At 45.6% G+C, this 11,882-nt stretch overlaps 1 protein-coding gene across 3 annotated transcripts in view; it reads right to left on the bottom strand.

Annotated features, from left to right (window-relative positions):
* Positions 1 to 318: 318 nt before the first annotated feature.
* TRPM8 (transient receptor potential cation channel subfamily M member 8) overlaps positions 319 to 11,882 on the bottom strand; it is a 53,188-nt gene continuing 41,624 nt past the window's right edge. The window contains exons 20-28 of one of the 3 annotated variants that reach the window (XM_032694068.1): positions 11,115 to 11,206; positions 10,269 to 10,407; positions 9,202 to 9,373; positions 8,793 to 8,985; positions 6,173 to 6,345; positions 4,254 to 4,353; positions 3,024 to 3,057; positions 2,024 to 2,110; positions 319 to 1,448 (exon numbers count right to left, since the gene is read on the bottom strand). In XM_032694068.1, coding sequence (XP_032549959.1) covers positions 2,060 to 2,110; positions 3,024 to 3,057; positions 4,254 to 4,353; positions 6,173 to 6,345; positions 8,793 to 8,985; positions 9,202 to 9,373; positions 10,269 to 10,407; positions 11,115 to 11,206 — 954 coding nt within the window. In that variant the 3' untranslated portion in view covers positions 319 to 1,448; positions 2,024 to 2,059. Of the gene's footprint in view, positions 1,449 to 2,023; positions 2,111 to 3,023; positions 3,058 to 4,253; positions 4,354 to 4,683; positions 4,803 to 6,172; positions 6,363 to 8,792; positions 8,986 to 9,201; positions 9,374 to 10,268; positions 10,408 to 11,114; positions 11,207 to 11,882 lie in introns of those variants that run through there. The other 2 variants (XR_004358170.1, XM_032694067.1) reach the window with 2 other exon arrangements.

Here is an 11,882-nt window from a genome sequence, read left to right as displayed (position 1 = left end):
AGAGCATCCAAAGAAGGCCCTGAAGATGAGGAAAGGACAAGAGGGGAAACAGTATGAGGAACAGTTGAGGTCAATTGGTTTGTTCAGTCTGGGGAAGAGGAGACTGAGGTCAGACCTCACCAGGGTCTGCAGTTTCCTCGCTGGGAAGCAGAGGGACAGCTCTGATCTCTGCTCTCTGTGAGCAGGGACAGGACCCCAGGGAATGGCTGGAGCTGTGTCAGGGCAGGGTTACAATGGATATCAGGAAAAGGTTCTTCCCCCAGAGTGTGGTGGGGCACTGAACAGTCTCCCCAGGGCAGTGGGCACGGCCCCAAAGCTACCAGAGCTCAAGGAATGTTTGGACAACACTCCCAGGGATGGGATGAGATTGCTGGGGTCTCCTGGGCAGGGCCAGGAGTTGGACTGCATGGTCCTTGTGGATAGCCTCCAATTCTGGGTATTCTGTAATTCTATGATTCCTAGACACTGGGAATGAAGATGGATACAATGCTTTGCCAGGAAAATAAATGCCATTTGAAGTGCCTTGAGTCGGTTGTGCACCCAATTATACTGCACAAAATGAGACAAAATTCAGCTGCTCCTTTAGACAGAAAGCACAAAGAGCCATCTCCCCACATGAAGCAGCACAATATCAAAAGCTGGCCCACAAGCTCTTCTCCATCTCCAAATGCAAACATCAGCAAACAGATGTTTGCTAAAGTCAAATGAATTGCAAGGCTCCCAGGATACAAATTACCACTAAGGAAACAAGCCAGGCCTTTGGAAACACTTCCTAGATGAATAAAAGTCTCTGCCATATAGGGTTGTAATAACTGAGCTTCCACACTGCTGCACAGCCCAGGGAGAGCAGGGAGAACTCCACAGTGCTCATGTACAGTCCAGAAGGTGGATACAGGGTTGGACCAAAGGCTTTCCACAGGGGGATGATGCTAAAATGCACTGTATTCTGGCACATCAGTACTGCAGACCTCAGCAGGTCTGACAGACAGAGCATGCAAAGAACAACCTACATCTGGCTATGACACAGAGGAATGGGAAGGGACACTGATTCCTTATGACAAGCAATTAGTGGCTAAAGGAAACCCAAGAACATGCCCCTTTGAGTGAAATGGAAAAGCAAAGTGATTTTGGCAACAGCAGCAGAACTCTGGGAATTAGGAGCGCTTTGTAACAGCAGCTGACAAGGACTAATTGCTGCCACTGGACTTGGGGGAAGATGAGAAAAAGGAGAGTTTGGGTAACATGGGAGTCCTGCAAGTACATAAACAGTCATCTCATGCTTTACCATCACCTTGCAACAAGCACAGAGGGCTGTTTTGTCAAAAAAAGTAAAAACAGCAAGAAAATCGTAGTGACTCCTGCCGAGACACTGCTGCTCTGGTGGAGCAGTTCCCTCCTGCTTGGTGGTTACTGCCAGCTCAGAGAAATCACTCTTCAGGAACTGGTACCTGTGTGAGAACAGAAGCAACGTCAGAGCAGAGCCCCCAGCCCACCTCAGTGCTTTGCTTTCCTCCTCCTGACATCAGCTCTGATAACTGGATGCCTTGTGCAGCACTCGGGCTCAAAGAGCTCATTGCAGCCCCCATCCAGCACACGGTGTCTTGGTGCAGAAGCAGAGACTAATTATCAGAAGTGACAGCAAAAGAAACACCTGCAGGCAAAGCACCTGTACAGGTCAATCTTCTCTGGCAGGATGGGGAGGCCCTGCCTGGCACAGGTTGCCCAGAGAAGCTGTGGCTGCCCCTGGATCCCTGGGAGTGTCCAAGGCCAGGTTGGACGGGGCTTGGAGCAACCTGGGCTAGTGGAAGGTGTCCCTGCCCATGGCAAGAGGTGGGACTGGATGGGCTTAAAGAAACAGAAACGAGGAAGAGAATTTGGTCCATATTCCTTTTCCAATATTAGACAATACAAATACAAGCATCAGTAAATAATACTAACTCTTCTTCCAGAGACACAACTATTTGACATCACAAACACTTACAGATCTTATTCAAGTCAGAGAATGGATTTCAAGAGGGCTTACTCTGCTCACGTAGCTGCTCTGGGATTTCAGTTGCATTCATTTGATTTTGCTAGAAATCTCTTTCAGAAGGCCTTTCAAATCAGACAGCTCCACAAAAAAAAAAAAAAAAAAAAAAAAAAAGGTTATTTATGTAAAGTCAATCTAGCTCCAAGAAAGCAATGCTCATGAGTCATGTGAGTAACAAGAAATTGCCTCTCCAAATATTACACTAAATGCAACAGTGCTTGAAAGGACACATTCCATTAGAGTCTTCATCAGGGCAATTAATGCAGTGAGCCCTGATGCAGATGTATTTCAGCTGGTTAACAAGAACAAAAGCACAATATGGATATTACTTTTCAGTAGAGAATTAAGGTTATCACATCTCCTTTCACTTTCAAGAAGAGCATCACTAGCCACAGACTTGCTCACCATTTCCATTTCAGTCTGGAAAGTAAGCTATTATTTTGCAGTTTAAATTATCTGAGAGCAACAAAAGATTTATTTTGAAGTATTATGTGGGTCTTTTGGACTTCTAAAAAGTCTGTTCTGCATGGCACAGCAACTCCCTGCTTCAGAAGCCAAATACACAATTCAATCAAGCCTCAGAAAATACCCCTTGGGAAGGTCTTTTCAGTTTCACAGTCATAAAAATTATACCTGTATGACAATTCTGATAATGATGTGCTCTCTAGTAGACTCGTAGCTTTACATTGCTTAATTACTTCATGCCTTCAGCACTAGAAGCTAAATCTGACAGACATGTTTGGGAAGGGAACACTTAATTACTTAATCACTATAAACTTTCTTTGTAGTCATGATTAGATGCATTGCCAAGTGTATCCTTTCATAAACCACTGCTTCTTTTGTTATTCTTTGCAGTAAACTTAGACACCCGTTCTTTGAAGGTAATGTCTGTGTTCCTTAAATTCATCCTCATTCCGAGGGTAAAACAGGCTGGCAAAACAGTGACTTTACCAGAGACAATCACACTTCCCAGAGCAATTTGAAGCGCAAGTACCTTTGCATCCAGTTGTCTAAATCGATGCACCATCCTGAAAGCAGGAGGAGAACACGGAGGAAAAGGCTGAGTGCAGGTATTAGAGAAACCTTTGCTAACCACCACACTCCCCCCCAGTGCTCCATCCTCCCAAGGAGGTGGAGCTGCAGGTGATTGGCATTGCTTTTATGACAAGTCAATGAACTAACATATGAACTACTATTAATAGGATGCTGTTCCATTTTCCTTCTCAAGACACTTCTGCTTACAATACAAAAGCTACTTTTTGGGCATTTGTTTGGCTTCTTATGCAATGCTGGGTTACCTCTGGGTAGTCTTAACTTAAACACTTATCTGTGGACAGCAGTGTCCATGTGCAGGGGCACAGAAGAGTCTGGTCTGTCTTGCCCATTCTGATCAGCTCTTCCCTGCCATTTGATTTAGGGAAATACTCAAGCTGCTGGAAGTTAGCAACCAAGTTAAGCCATCACACAGAGCAGGTTACTGTTCTGTTTTCTAGCTTTGTTTATGTTTTTTTTTTCCTCTTAGACTATTACTCTGAAAACACTGAGACAGATCCCAAAGATAGTGTGTCACAAGCTGGAAGTTGCCGCATAATCCAAGTCCCCAGACTTCTAATACCATCATTCCAAAGAGGCATCCTCCTCTCTCCCAGAGGTCTTTCCTACTCATGTACTAAGCACAGATCTCCATACAGACTTAATGTTGTGGGAATGTTTGATATTCCAGGTGTAATGCTAAGTATTCTCTGCTAACTGTGTCACAGAATTATTTAGGTTGGAAAAGATCATCGAGTTCAACCCTTACCCAGCACTGCCAAGGCCACATCAAACCATGTCCCCAAGTGCCATATCCACATGGCTTTCCATCCCCCAGGGATGGGGACTCCACCAGTGCTCTGGGCAGCTGTGCCAGGGCTGGACAACCCTTTCAGTGAAGAAATTCTTCCTAATATCCAACCTGAACTTCTAATGTTACAAGAAAATAGTCAGCAATAGCACTGCTTTCCACGATGAGATCTCAAAACACCACAGGAAGACATTCTCTTCTCTGCAGCACATAAAAAAAGCCACCATTTCATTTCAAAAATTAAAAATAAAAAGCACATTTACACTGAGTTTATTTACTTACTCATTAGTTTGTAAACATTTAGAGCTGCTGAAAACTTGCCTTCACTAGAAATATTCAACAGAAAATTAAGAGAAGGAAGACAAAGAAGGGCAGACGTACTCTTCTGATGAATCATTTGCTTTGGTATTGATTTTGACAAGGTAATTCTCCTTCATGACAGCTTCCCATGCCAGAATTTCATTGTCCTCGTTTCTTGAGCCTGAGAAATGTATTGGAAAAAAAAAAAAAAGGTAAATTTGTCTCTCCGATGCTAAGATGCAAAAAGGCTGGGTCAGTGCTTGCACTCAGAGGTTGATGACTCCCTTTCTCCACATCCTGAGCACTCACAGCCCCACTTCCCTCTTCCCTTCCTGCTCACTCTGGCCACCAGAGTTGGCTAAAAAGAGAAATATGGAGTTTAAAACACAACAACAAAAAAACAAACACAAAAAAACCCCCCAAACAAAAACACAAACAACCAACCAACCAAAAAAAACAAACAAACAAAAAAAAAACAACAAAAAAAAAGAAACACCACACTTAAAAGTTCCAAAAGTCTTTCTGGATATTTTTTTTTGAGTCTAGTTAACACAGGTACCACTCCTTCAACAGGTATAGGACATTCCAGAAGCTTCCTATGTGGATTTGAGCTTTCCGTTTGTTTCCACACTATCCCAATTGGAAGTTAAGAGTGAAATATGTTAAGAATCATGACTTTTCATTGAACTTTTCATATTTCAAAAGATGAAGCAGTGTCTTCTCTAAAAAGCATCTCCGGGTTATGCTGTAAATTCAACAGTGACACAGAGCAACCCACTTGGAGGCAGCAAAGCCCTCCAGGATAACACTCCAGCATTAGTCCTGTTCCATTTGGACAGCACAAACCACATGGGTTTTATTACAAAAATAAATTAACTGAGACAAAAGAAGTCCAGAGCTGGAAAATGGATGAAGTTTCATTTCCTCCAACCTCACCCAGCCCCTACTTGTTCTCCCAGATACCGACAAGCATTCAAACACCCAAATCCCAACCATTTCCATAAGAGTTAAGTGGGGAAGGCAGGATTTGGAAGCAGTCTAGACATTAATGTGCTCTCTCCGTGCAGGTCTCAGCTCCTGTCATCAGCAAAATCCTGATGACATTCTGGCTCTAATTAACTCTTCCGTTTGCTTTCAGAACTGCAACATCAGCTGTGCATCCTTTGAGCAGAAATACCTGCTATCAAACACCCTCCCCTGCAAGGAAACCACCCAGTGATTTGGGCAGCCAAAATGATTTAGTCAGTGCTAAGGAACTTCATATCCCAAAGCAGGCTCTTCCTCCTAAACTAATAACAAATCCAGCCTGCGCTGCAGGGAACAGGCAGGTTGCTGATGGGAGGGAATAAGCCTGTCAATTAATTCAACTTATCTTCTCCCAGCTGCTTCTGAATGGCACTTATGAAGAAAAAAGAAAACACTCCATTTCTTGGGGGAAAAAGCTGTTAAAACAATTCCTATCTGTGCCTCTGACAGAGGGACACGAGGGAGAAATAGCTAAAGGACTGACTCGCCACATTTTTGAGGTCCTCTGCCCATTTGGCCACATCCAGAGGGCCAGGAAACTCTTTATTCTCTTTCTGTCACTCTCTAGCAAACAGAACAAATTAAAAGAAACACAAAACCACAACCCTGCAAAGCTGGAAAGCAGCACAGGCAGCCCTAAACTGATAGGATGAATCTGAAGTCTTCACTGATTTACACAGGAGGTAATTCTACCTCGAAATGCCTTGGACAAGAAGGTACTGGATAACTCTGACTTGAAGATTTGAATCTTACCCAAGACATTTTCAGCAACACAGAGGGTTTGCTTATGACAGACAACATGAATGAGCTGTTTCTCCTTTCCAGCACAACCAGCTCCTCCAGGGTCTACAGTACCCTTGGAAATTTTCACCCAAACGACCAACTGCCTGGATTAGGCACAGAATGCCAAGGAGGAACTGCGATGCACCTGCCAGAGAGATGACTTCTGGGCAATAAGGACAAATCCAACTCACAACAAATGGATGGCTCTTTGCTTTCTTTCTTACAGCAGCACTTGAAACATTTCCTCATCACCATGAACATGTAGGCAAAGATGACGAAAGGGAAGGGGATAGTCAGGCGACTGCAGTATTCCTGGACCAGGAAGTAACGCTGGAACTTCCACACCTGGTCGTGTTCTCTTGCACTGATCCAACCGTGTAAACTAATGGGTGAAGAAAGAGAAAATACCCCCAGGATTAGATATTCAAAGAGCCCCATCAGAGCCAAGGAATACAGCACGTCTGTGCTGCACCAGGGCAGGTTTTATAAAGCCACGGAATCTCAGACTGGTTTGGGTGGGAGGCACCTTAAAGCTCATCCAGTGCCATCCCCTGCCACAGGCAGGGACACCTTCCACTACCCCAGGTTGCTCCAAGCCCCATCCAACCTGGCCTTGGACACTTCCAGGGATCCAGGGGCAGCCACAGTTTCTCTGGGTAACCTGTGCCAGGGCCTCACACCCTCACAGGGAAGAATTCCTTCCCAATATCCATCTATCCCTGCCCTCTGGCAGTGGGAAGCCATTCCCCCCTGTCCTGTCCCTCCATCCCTTGTCCCCCAGTCCCTCTCCAGCTCTCCTGGAGCCCCTTTAGGCCCTGCAAGGGGCTCTCAGGTCTCCCTGGAGCCTTCTCCTCTCCAGGGGAACCCCCTCAGCTCTCCCAGCCTGGCCCCAGAGCAGAGGGGCTCCAGCCCTCAGAGCATCTCCATGGCCTCCTCTGAACTTGCTTCAGCAGTTCCACATTCTTCTGCTGGGGGCCCCAGTCATCCTGGAGCTGGTAATTTTTACTGACTAAGAGGTTATTTACTTCAGTTTTCCTTTTTAGAGAGAAACTTGCAAATGTGAGGAACTAAACAGCAGAAGGAAAAAACCCTGAAATTACAACTAAACTGGAAAAAATAGGAGGAGGGAGAAAATACTCCATGTACTTTTACTATCTCAGCTTTAGGCAATTTTCTTCCAGCCTAGACACATGAGAACAGGATGCTTCCTCCAAGATACTGCGCCTCACTAATTCATCAGCTAAGTTGCTAGGGGAAAAAAAAGAAAAAAAAAGACTAAAAATAGAACATTTACCAAAAAATGAAAAGCTCTTGAGATTTTTAGTAGAGGCACTATGGACACTCCAGGAATGGATCAACCTACTGCACTAAGCACTGTATGAACCCAGCAATGCAACAAACCCGGGAGGCAAACAGCTCACAGGCTGCCTGACCTTCAGTGTGACATTAAATGACAGATGAATGCTCTCATAATGTCTGTGCTGAGATCCCAATGGACCTTTCTTGAGATAAGCCAAAACCTTCCTTGCTGGAAATTCTCTTTTGGTTTAGAAGATAAATACAACTGGCAAAAACTAGGGTTTTTTTTTTACTGGTATAACAGTATAAAGTAGAGCATTTACCACTAGGTGCTGCTAAAGTGAGTGTTCTAACAAATATCAGAGGTTTCTAAGGAAGACCTGGATTACTGCTACACTTTATAAACATGAGTGGCTTCACCCTTCTAAGGAGCATAAACACTGTTGTCTGTCACCAGGTCCTTGCAGGTTAGGACAACACACAGATGTGCTACACTGGTCCCGGCTGCATTGCCAAAAATCACATTTCTGACTGTCTTTAGAGTCCAGCTCAAACCTGGGCAGAAAGGTTTGTTGCTGAGGGGAGCACAGATCCTAAAGCTGGGGTGTTCTCAACTCACCACACTCACACATCTCATCCCAGGCCAGGAAACATTGGCAGTGTCATTCAGAAAGGAGATCCTCTTGAGGAACACAAAGAGTCCTCAGCAGCTCCTGTAAATACTCTTGTTGCCAAAGGAAATCCCTGCCAAGATCGTCACTGCCAAGGTACCATCAGAACACAAAAACAAACCTAGTGGTCCTTGAGAACGATGCCCAGGGTTGTGGTGCTTTAGTTATGCTGTAAGGGAGTGTAAAGCAGAAAAGGAGCAGGGTTGGGAAGTGGAACAGAGCCACAGCACCAATCCAACTACATGCTCAAGTGAGACCAGAGGGCCACACACTCCCCAAGTCTGATATGAAGGACTTCCCATGATTAACTCAACTCTGTGTCAGAGCCTGCAGTGGAAACAACAAAGATTTCTGGAAGAAGCTGAGGCAAATGTTGCCTGCTCTTGCCGGTCTAGAGGTGATGGCACTTTTCAAGACAAAGTCCTTTTACACATCCCAAGGGGAGGGGGCCCACCGCCTGTGGTGTAAGTCTGAACAATAAAGAGCAGGCCCACCAGAGCAGTAACAGGCCCATGCTCACCACACAGCAGTTCTGGTTAATAAAACCAGGGTCCTAAAAAGATGGTGATAACTCACTTACTCAGTCTAGCGAGGTCAGCTGAGCAGAAACTCACACTGGTAAGGCACTGACCCAGGTACCACCCCCTGTGTGAACCATGGGGGTTTGTACCAAGCCACTGTGCACAGGACAGGCAGCAACCCCTCCCCAGGACACTGCACCAGCTTCCATCAGGCTGCTGTGAGAAATGCAGAGCCCAAGGGCTGGCTTCCTGCTGTTTTCCAGGACTCCATTCCCTCTCCCAGAGATACACTGGTCCAGAGATCCCAAGGAAGCCATCGCTCCTTTATTACGTACCCGAACATGGCCACGAGCAGGTTCACGAGGAGGATGTTGGTTGAGAGCATGTAAATGCAGACAAGGGGAATGGTGATCCACTCGGGAAAGCGGGGCTGGTTGTTGGCATCCAGCTCCACACACAGGGGCTTGGACTCGTTCCCAGAAAAGGTGCAGCGGTCAAAGTTGTAGGTGGTACCTCAGAGGGTGAGAGGGGAGAGCAAACTGTGAGTGCCCTCCTCCTCCTTCTGCTGGGCTCTGCTCTGACCACAGTTAGTGTGGCCTCCTCCCTCCCTGCCTTCCCATCAGACCTGGAGGCAAAGGGTCAACATGCAGATCAACATAGGCCTGGACAACCTCTAGAAGGACAGAGCCTTCCACCCACCCAGCAGAGACCCCCCCAGGGGATAATTACCATCCACATCATCAGGGTACTGGCCAAACATGGCCAGGTAGGGCTCGTAGATGACCGATCGGAAGATCCACTCCCAGCGGTGCTCGTTCTTCCTCAGGATGCCTTGCCTGGCCACTCCAAAGGCCACCATCCACACAGCAAAGAGGAAGAGGAAGAAGAAGACGTCTATCATCTGAAAAAGGACAACAAGCATCGCTGCCCCACCGCACGTCTGTTCCAAGCCACGTGTGGCTTTTTGCTCCCACTTTCACCAACACACAGCCACAAATAACTGACCATTCCCACTCAGGGAACTTCAAAAAATGGACAGCAAACCATAAAGGCATGGCATGTTTTCAAATACAGGATATCCCCCTGGCACCAGACAGGCTCCACAAGAGCCAGAATCACATACAAGGGCTGTGGCTGCAGCCTCAGGAGCCCCATGTCAGGTGAAAGCAGCCACTCTTCCTGGAAACACCCTTCTGGATGGTTTAAACCAGCATTTATAGCTCATACACCCTGGCTAACAGTTTCTTGAATTTCTAGCTCTTAACAATGCACAGAGAACTGAAGGTTGGTAATACTCCAGCTGAGCTTCCCCAGTTACTACAGATCCACCTCCAGATCTGTCTTCCACTAGCCCCAAGCACCCTTCTTATTAGACTTCTTCAAAACTACTGTATCAGAGACTCCTCACCACCCTCTTCTCCAGGCATTTGTGTGGTGGATGCAGTGGAAGACCAAAATCCTCTTCCTGTACCATTCAGCATCACTGTCTTGTGTGGGGAACACCCATGTGGGCAACAGGAGTGATGGGATACACCACTGAAACATCTGAGACATGGAAGCTACCAGGAACAAAATCTCCTCTTCTGTTCTTCAGCCTGATCCTTATTCTTTCCCTTTGCACAGAAAAAAGCCCTGCTCTTAATTATGTCCTATTCAAACCTCAATACATCCTGTTCAGCAGAGCTAACTTGCTGCCATCACCAGAACACAGTGATTTCACTCTTGAGGGGGAAAAAAAAAACGAAAGCTGTTGCATCATTTACTTAGACTCTCTTGAATAGCTGCCAGAATCTTACCATCCTCTGCAGCATAATAATTTTGGGTCCTAGATTCCTGCTAACTGTGAAAATATGGATCAGCCTCAGAGTAAAAACTATGTAGTCCAAACAGAAAATGACTCTCCCGGAATACCAAGAGCTTTCATCAGAGTGAAGCCTGACGGAGACAGTAAAAGAAAATGAAGACAAGTGTTGGGTGAAACATGCAGAAATCAGGTAGAAACACAAGGAAACACTGAAATGGAGAGCGAAAAGTGAGTTAATTGGAAAGCAGAGCCCTCTCCCACATGATGACAGAAGTGTTTAATGCACACCTTGTTTACACCCTTCCAGCCTTCCCTGAATCATCCCTGCAGCTCCTCTTACATTCAAAACTGGTAACAGCAAAGAAATTTGTACCTTTAGCTACTCCCACAGCCCTCCAAAACCACCACAGTGCAACGACCCCTCTGCTGCACTGAGGTACCAGCAACAGCCTACAGCTGAATGAACAATTAGCCTGGAAAAAGTGTTTGCATCATTTCTTTGCCATGGTTGTTAACTCATCCCATCATGTAAGACAGCTTCTGGGAGATAACAACATTCTTAGACTGTTGGAGGGACAGTCACAGTCCCCTTAAATACAGCACACTGAAGCTCAAAGAGTCCAGACTGCCAGACTAAGTAGTCAGAAACAGAAGCCAGGGAAAGTCCCAAAGATATCCTGACTTTTTTTTTTTGAGTTAAGACTTGGCAGTATTTGGAGCCTTCATAAAGAACAGGGAGTTTCACAAACACATTGTTCCCCAAAATCTCATTACACGTAGTCAACACCCACAGAGGAAGCAAAGCCATAACACAGCCACAAGAAAAGGTACCACTCACCTGAACACAATCCCTGCTATGAAGTAGAAGATTGCCAGCGTATCCATAACATTCCACAGATCTGAGAAATACTTACTGCCATTCATGTACCACTGGGAAGGAAAAAGAACAGAAAGTAACCCCCAAACAACACAATTTCCTTGCCCAATTTTTTTTTATTTGGTCACACAATAGGTGCACCAGAGTTCAGATTGTTTTTAATTTCCCCAATAAGAGGGGGTTTTATATATCCAGCAATGCCAGAAATTACTGGCCACCTGTTTTCAGAATCTGGGTGTGACCCATCAAGAGCAATGAAACACTGAGGGGACACAGGGGGGTCACTTCAGGGTAGCTGATGAATTCTGGCTTCTCTTCTTTCACAGAGGTCATTCAGGAACCTGTCCCTGGCTACATGCACATGCTTTGGATCAAAGATGCAGACTGAATTTATTCCTTTCATGACCTGACTCTCCATTTTTGACTTGCAAGTCTAGTGAGAATCTCTGCCCACTCCCAGACTAACTGGCACTGCAGCCTGGATCCAAAGTTTCTGCAAGAACCAACGTCCTGAATTAGTTCAGAGGTGACTCATGAGGAAAAGAAGTTTAATCAGGAGAAAGCTCTGCCAGGTTTGTAGAAATAAACTGTGTCCCTGATCATAATTCCTTTTAATCTTTATTGAAATGATTAAGAGAGTACTGGTCAGTGAATCTAACTGGCATATCCAAGGAAAGCGATTCTGCTCCCAGTACCACTATGGGACACAGAGATCAAGAGGAGTGTTCT

The sequence above is a fragment of the Chiroxiphia lanceolata genome, chromosome 7, assembly GCF_009829145.1.
Source record: "Chiroxiphia lanceolata isolate bChiLan1 chromosome 7, bChiLan1.pri, whole genome shotgun sequence".
In the NCBI taxonomy this organism is placed as follows: Eukaryota; Metazoa; Chordata; class Aves; order Passeriformes; family Pipridae; genus Chiroxiphia; species Chiroxiphia lanceolata.
This window is presented reverse-complemented; position numbering and strand designations above follow the sequence as displayed.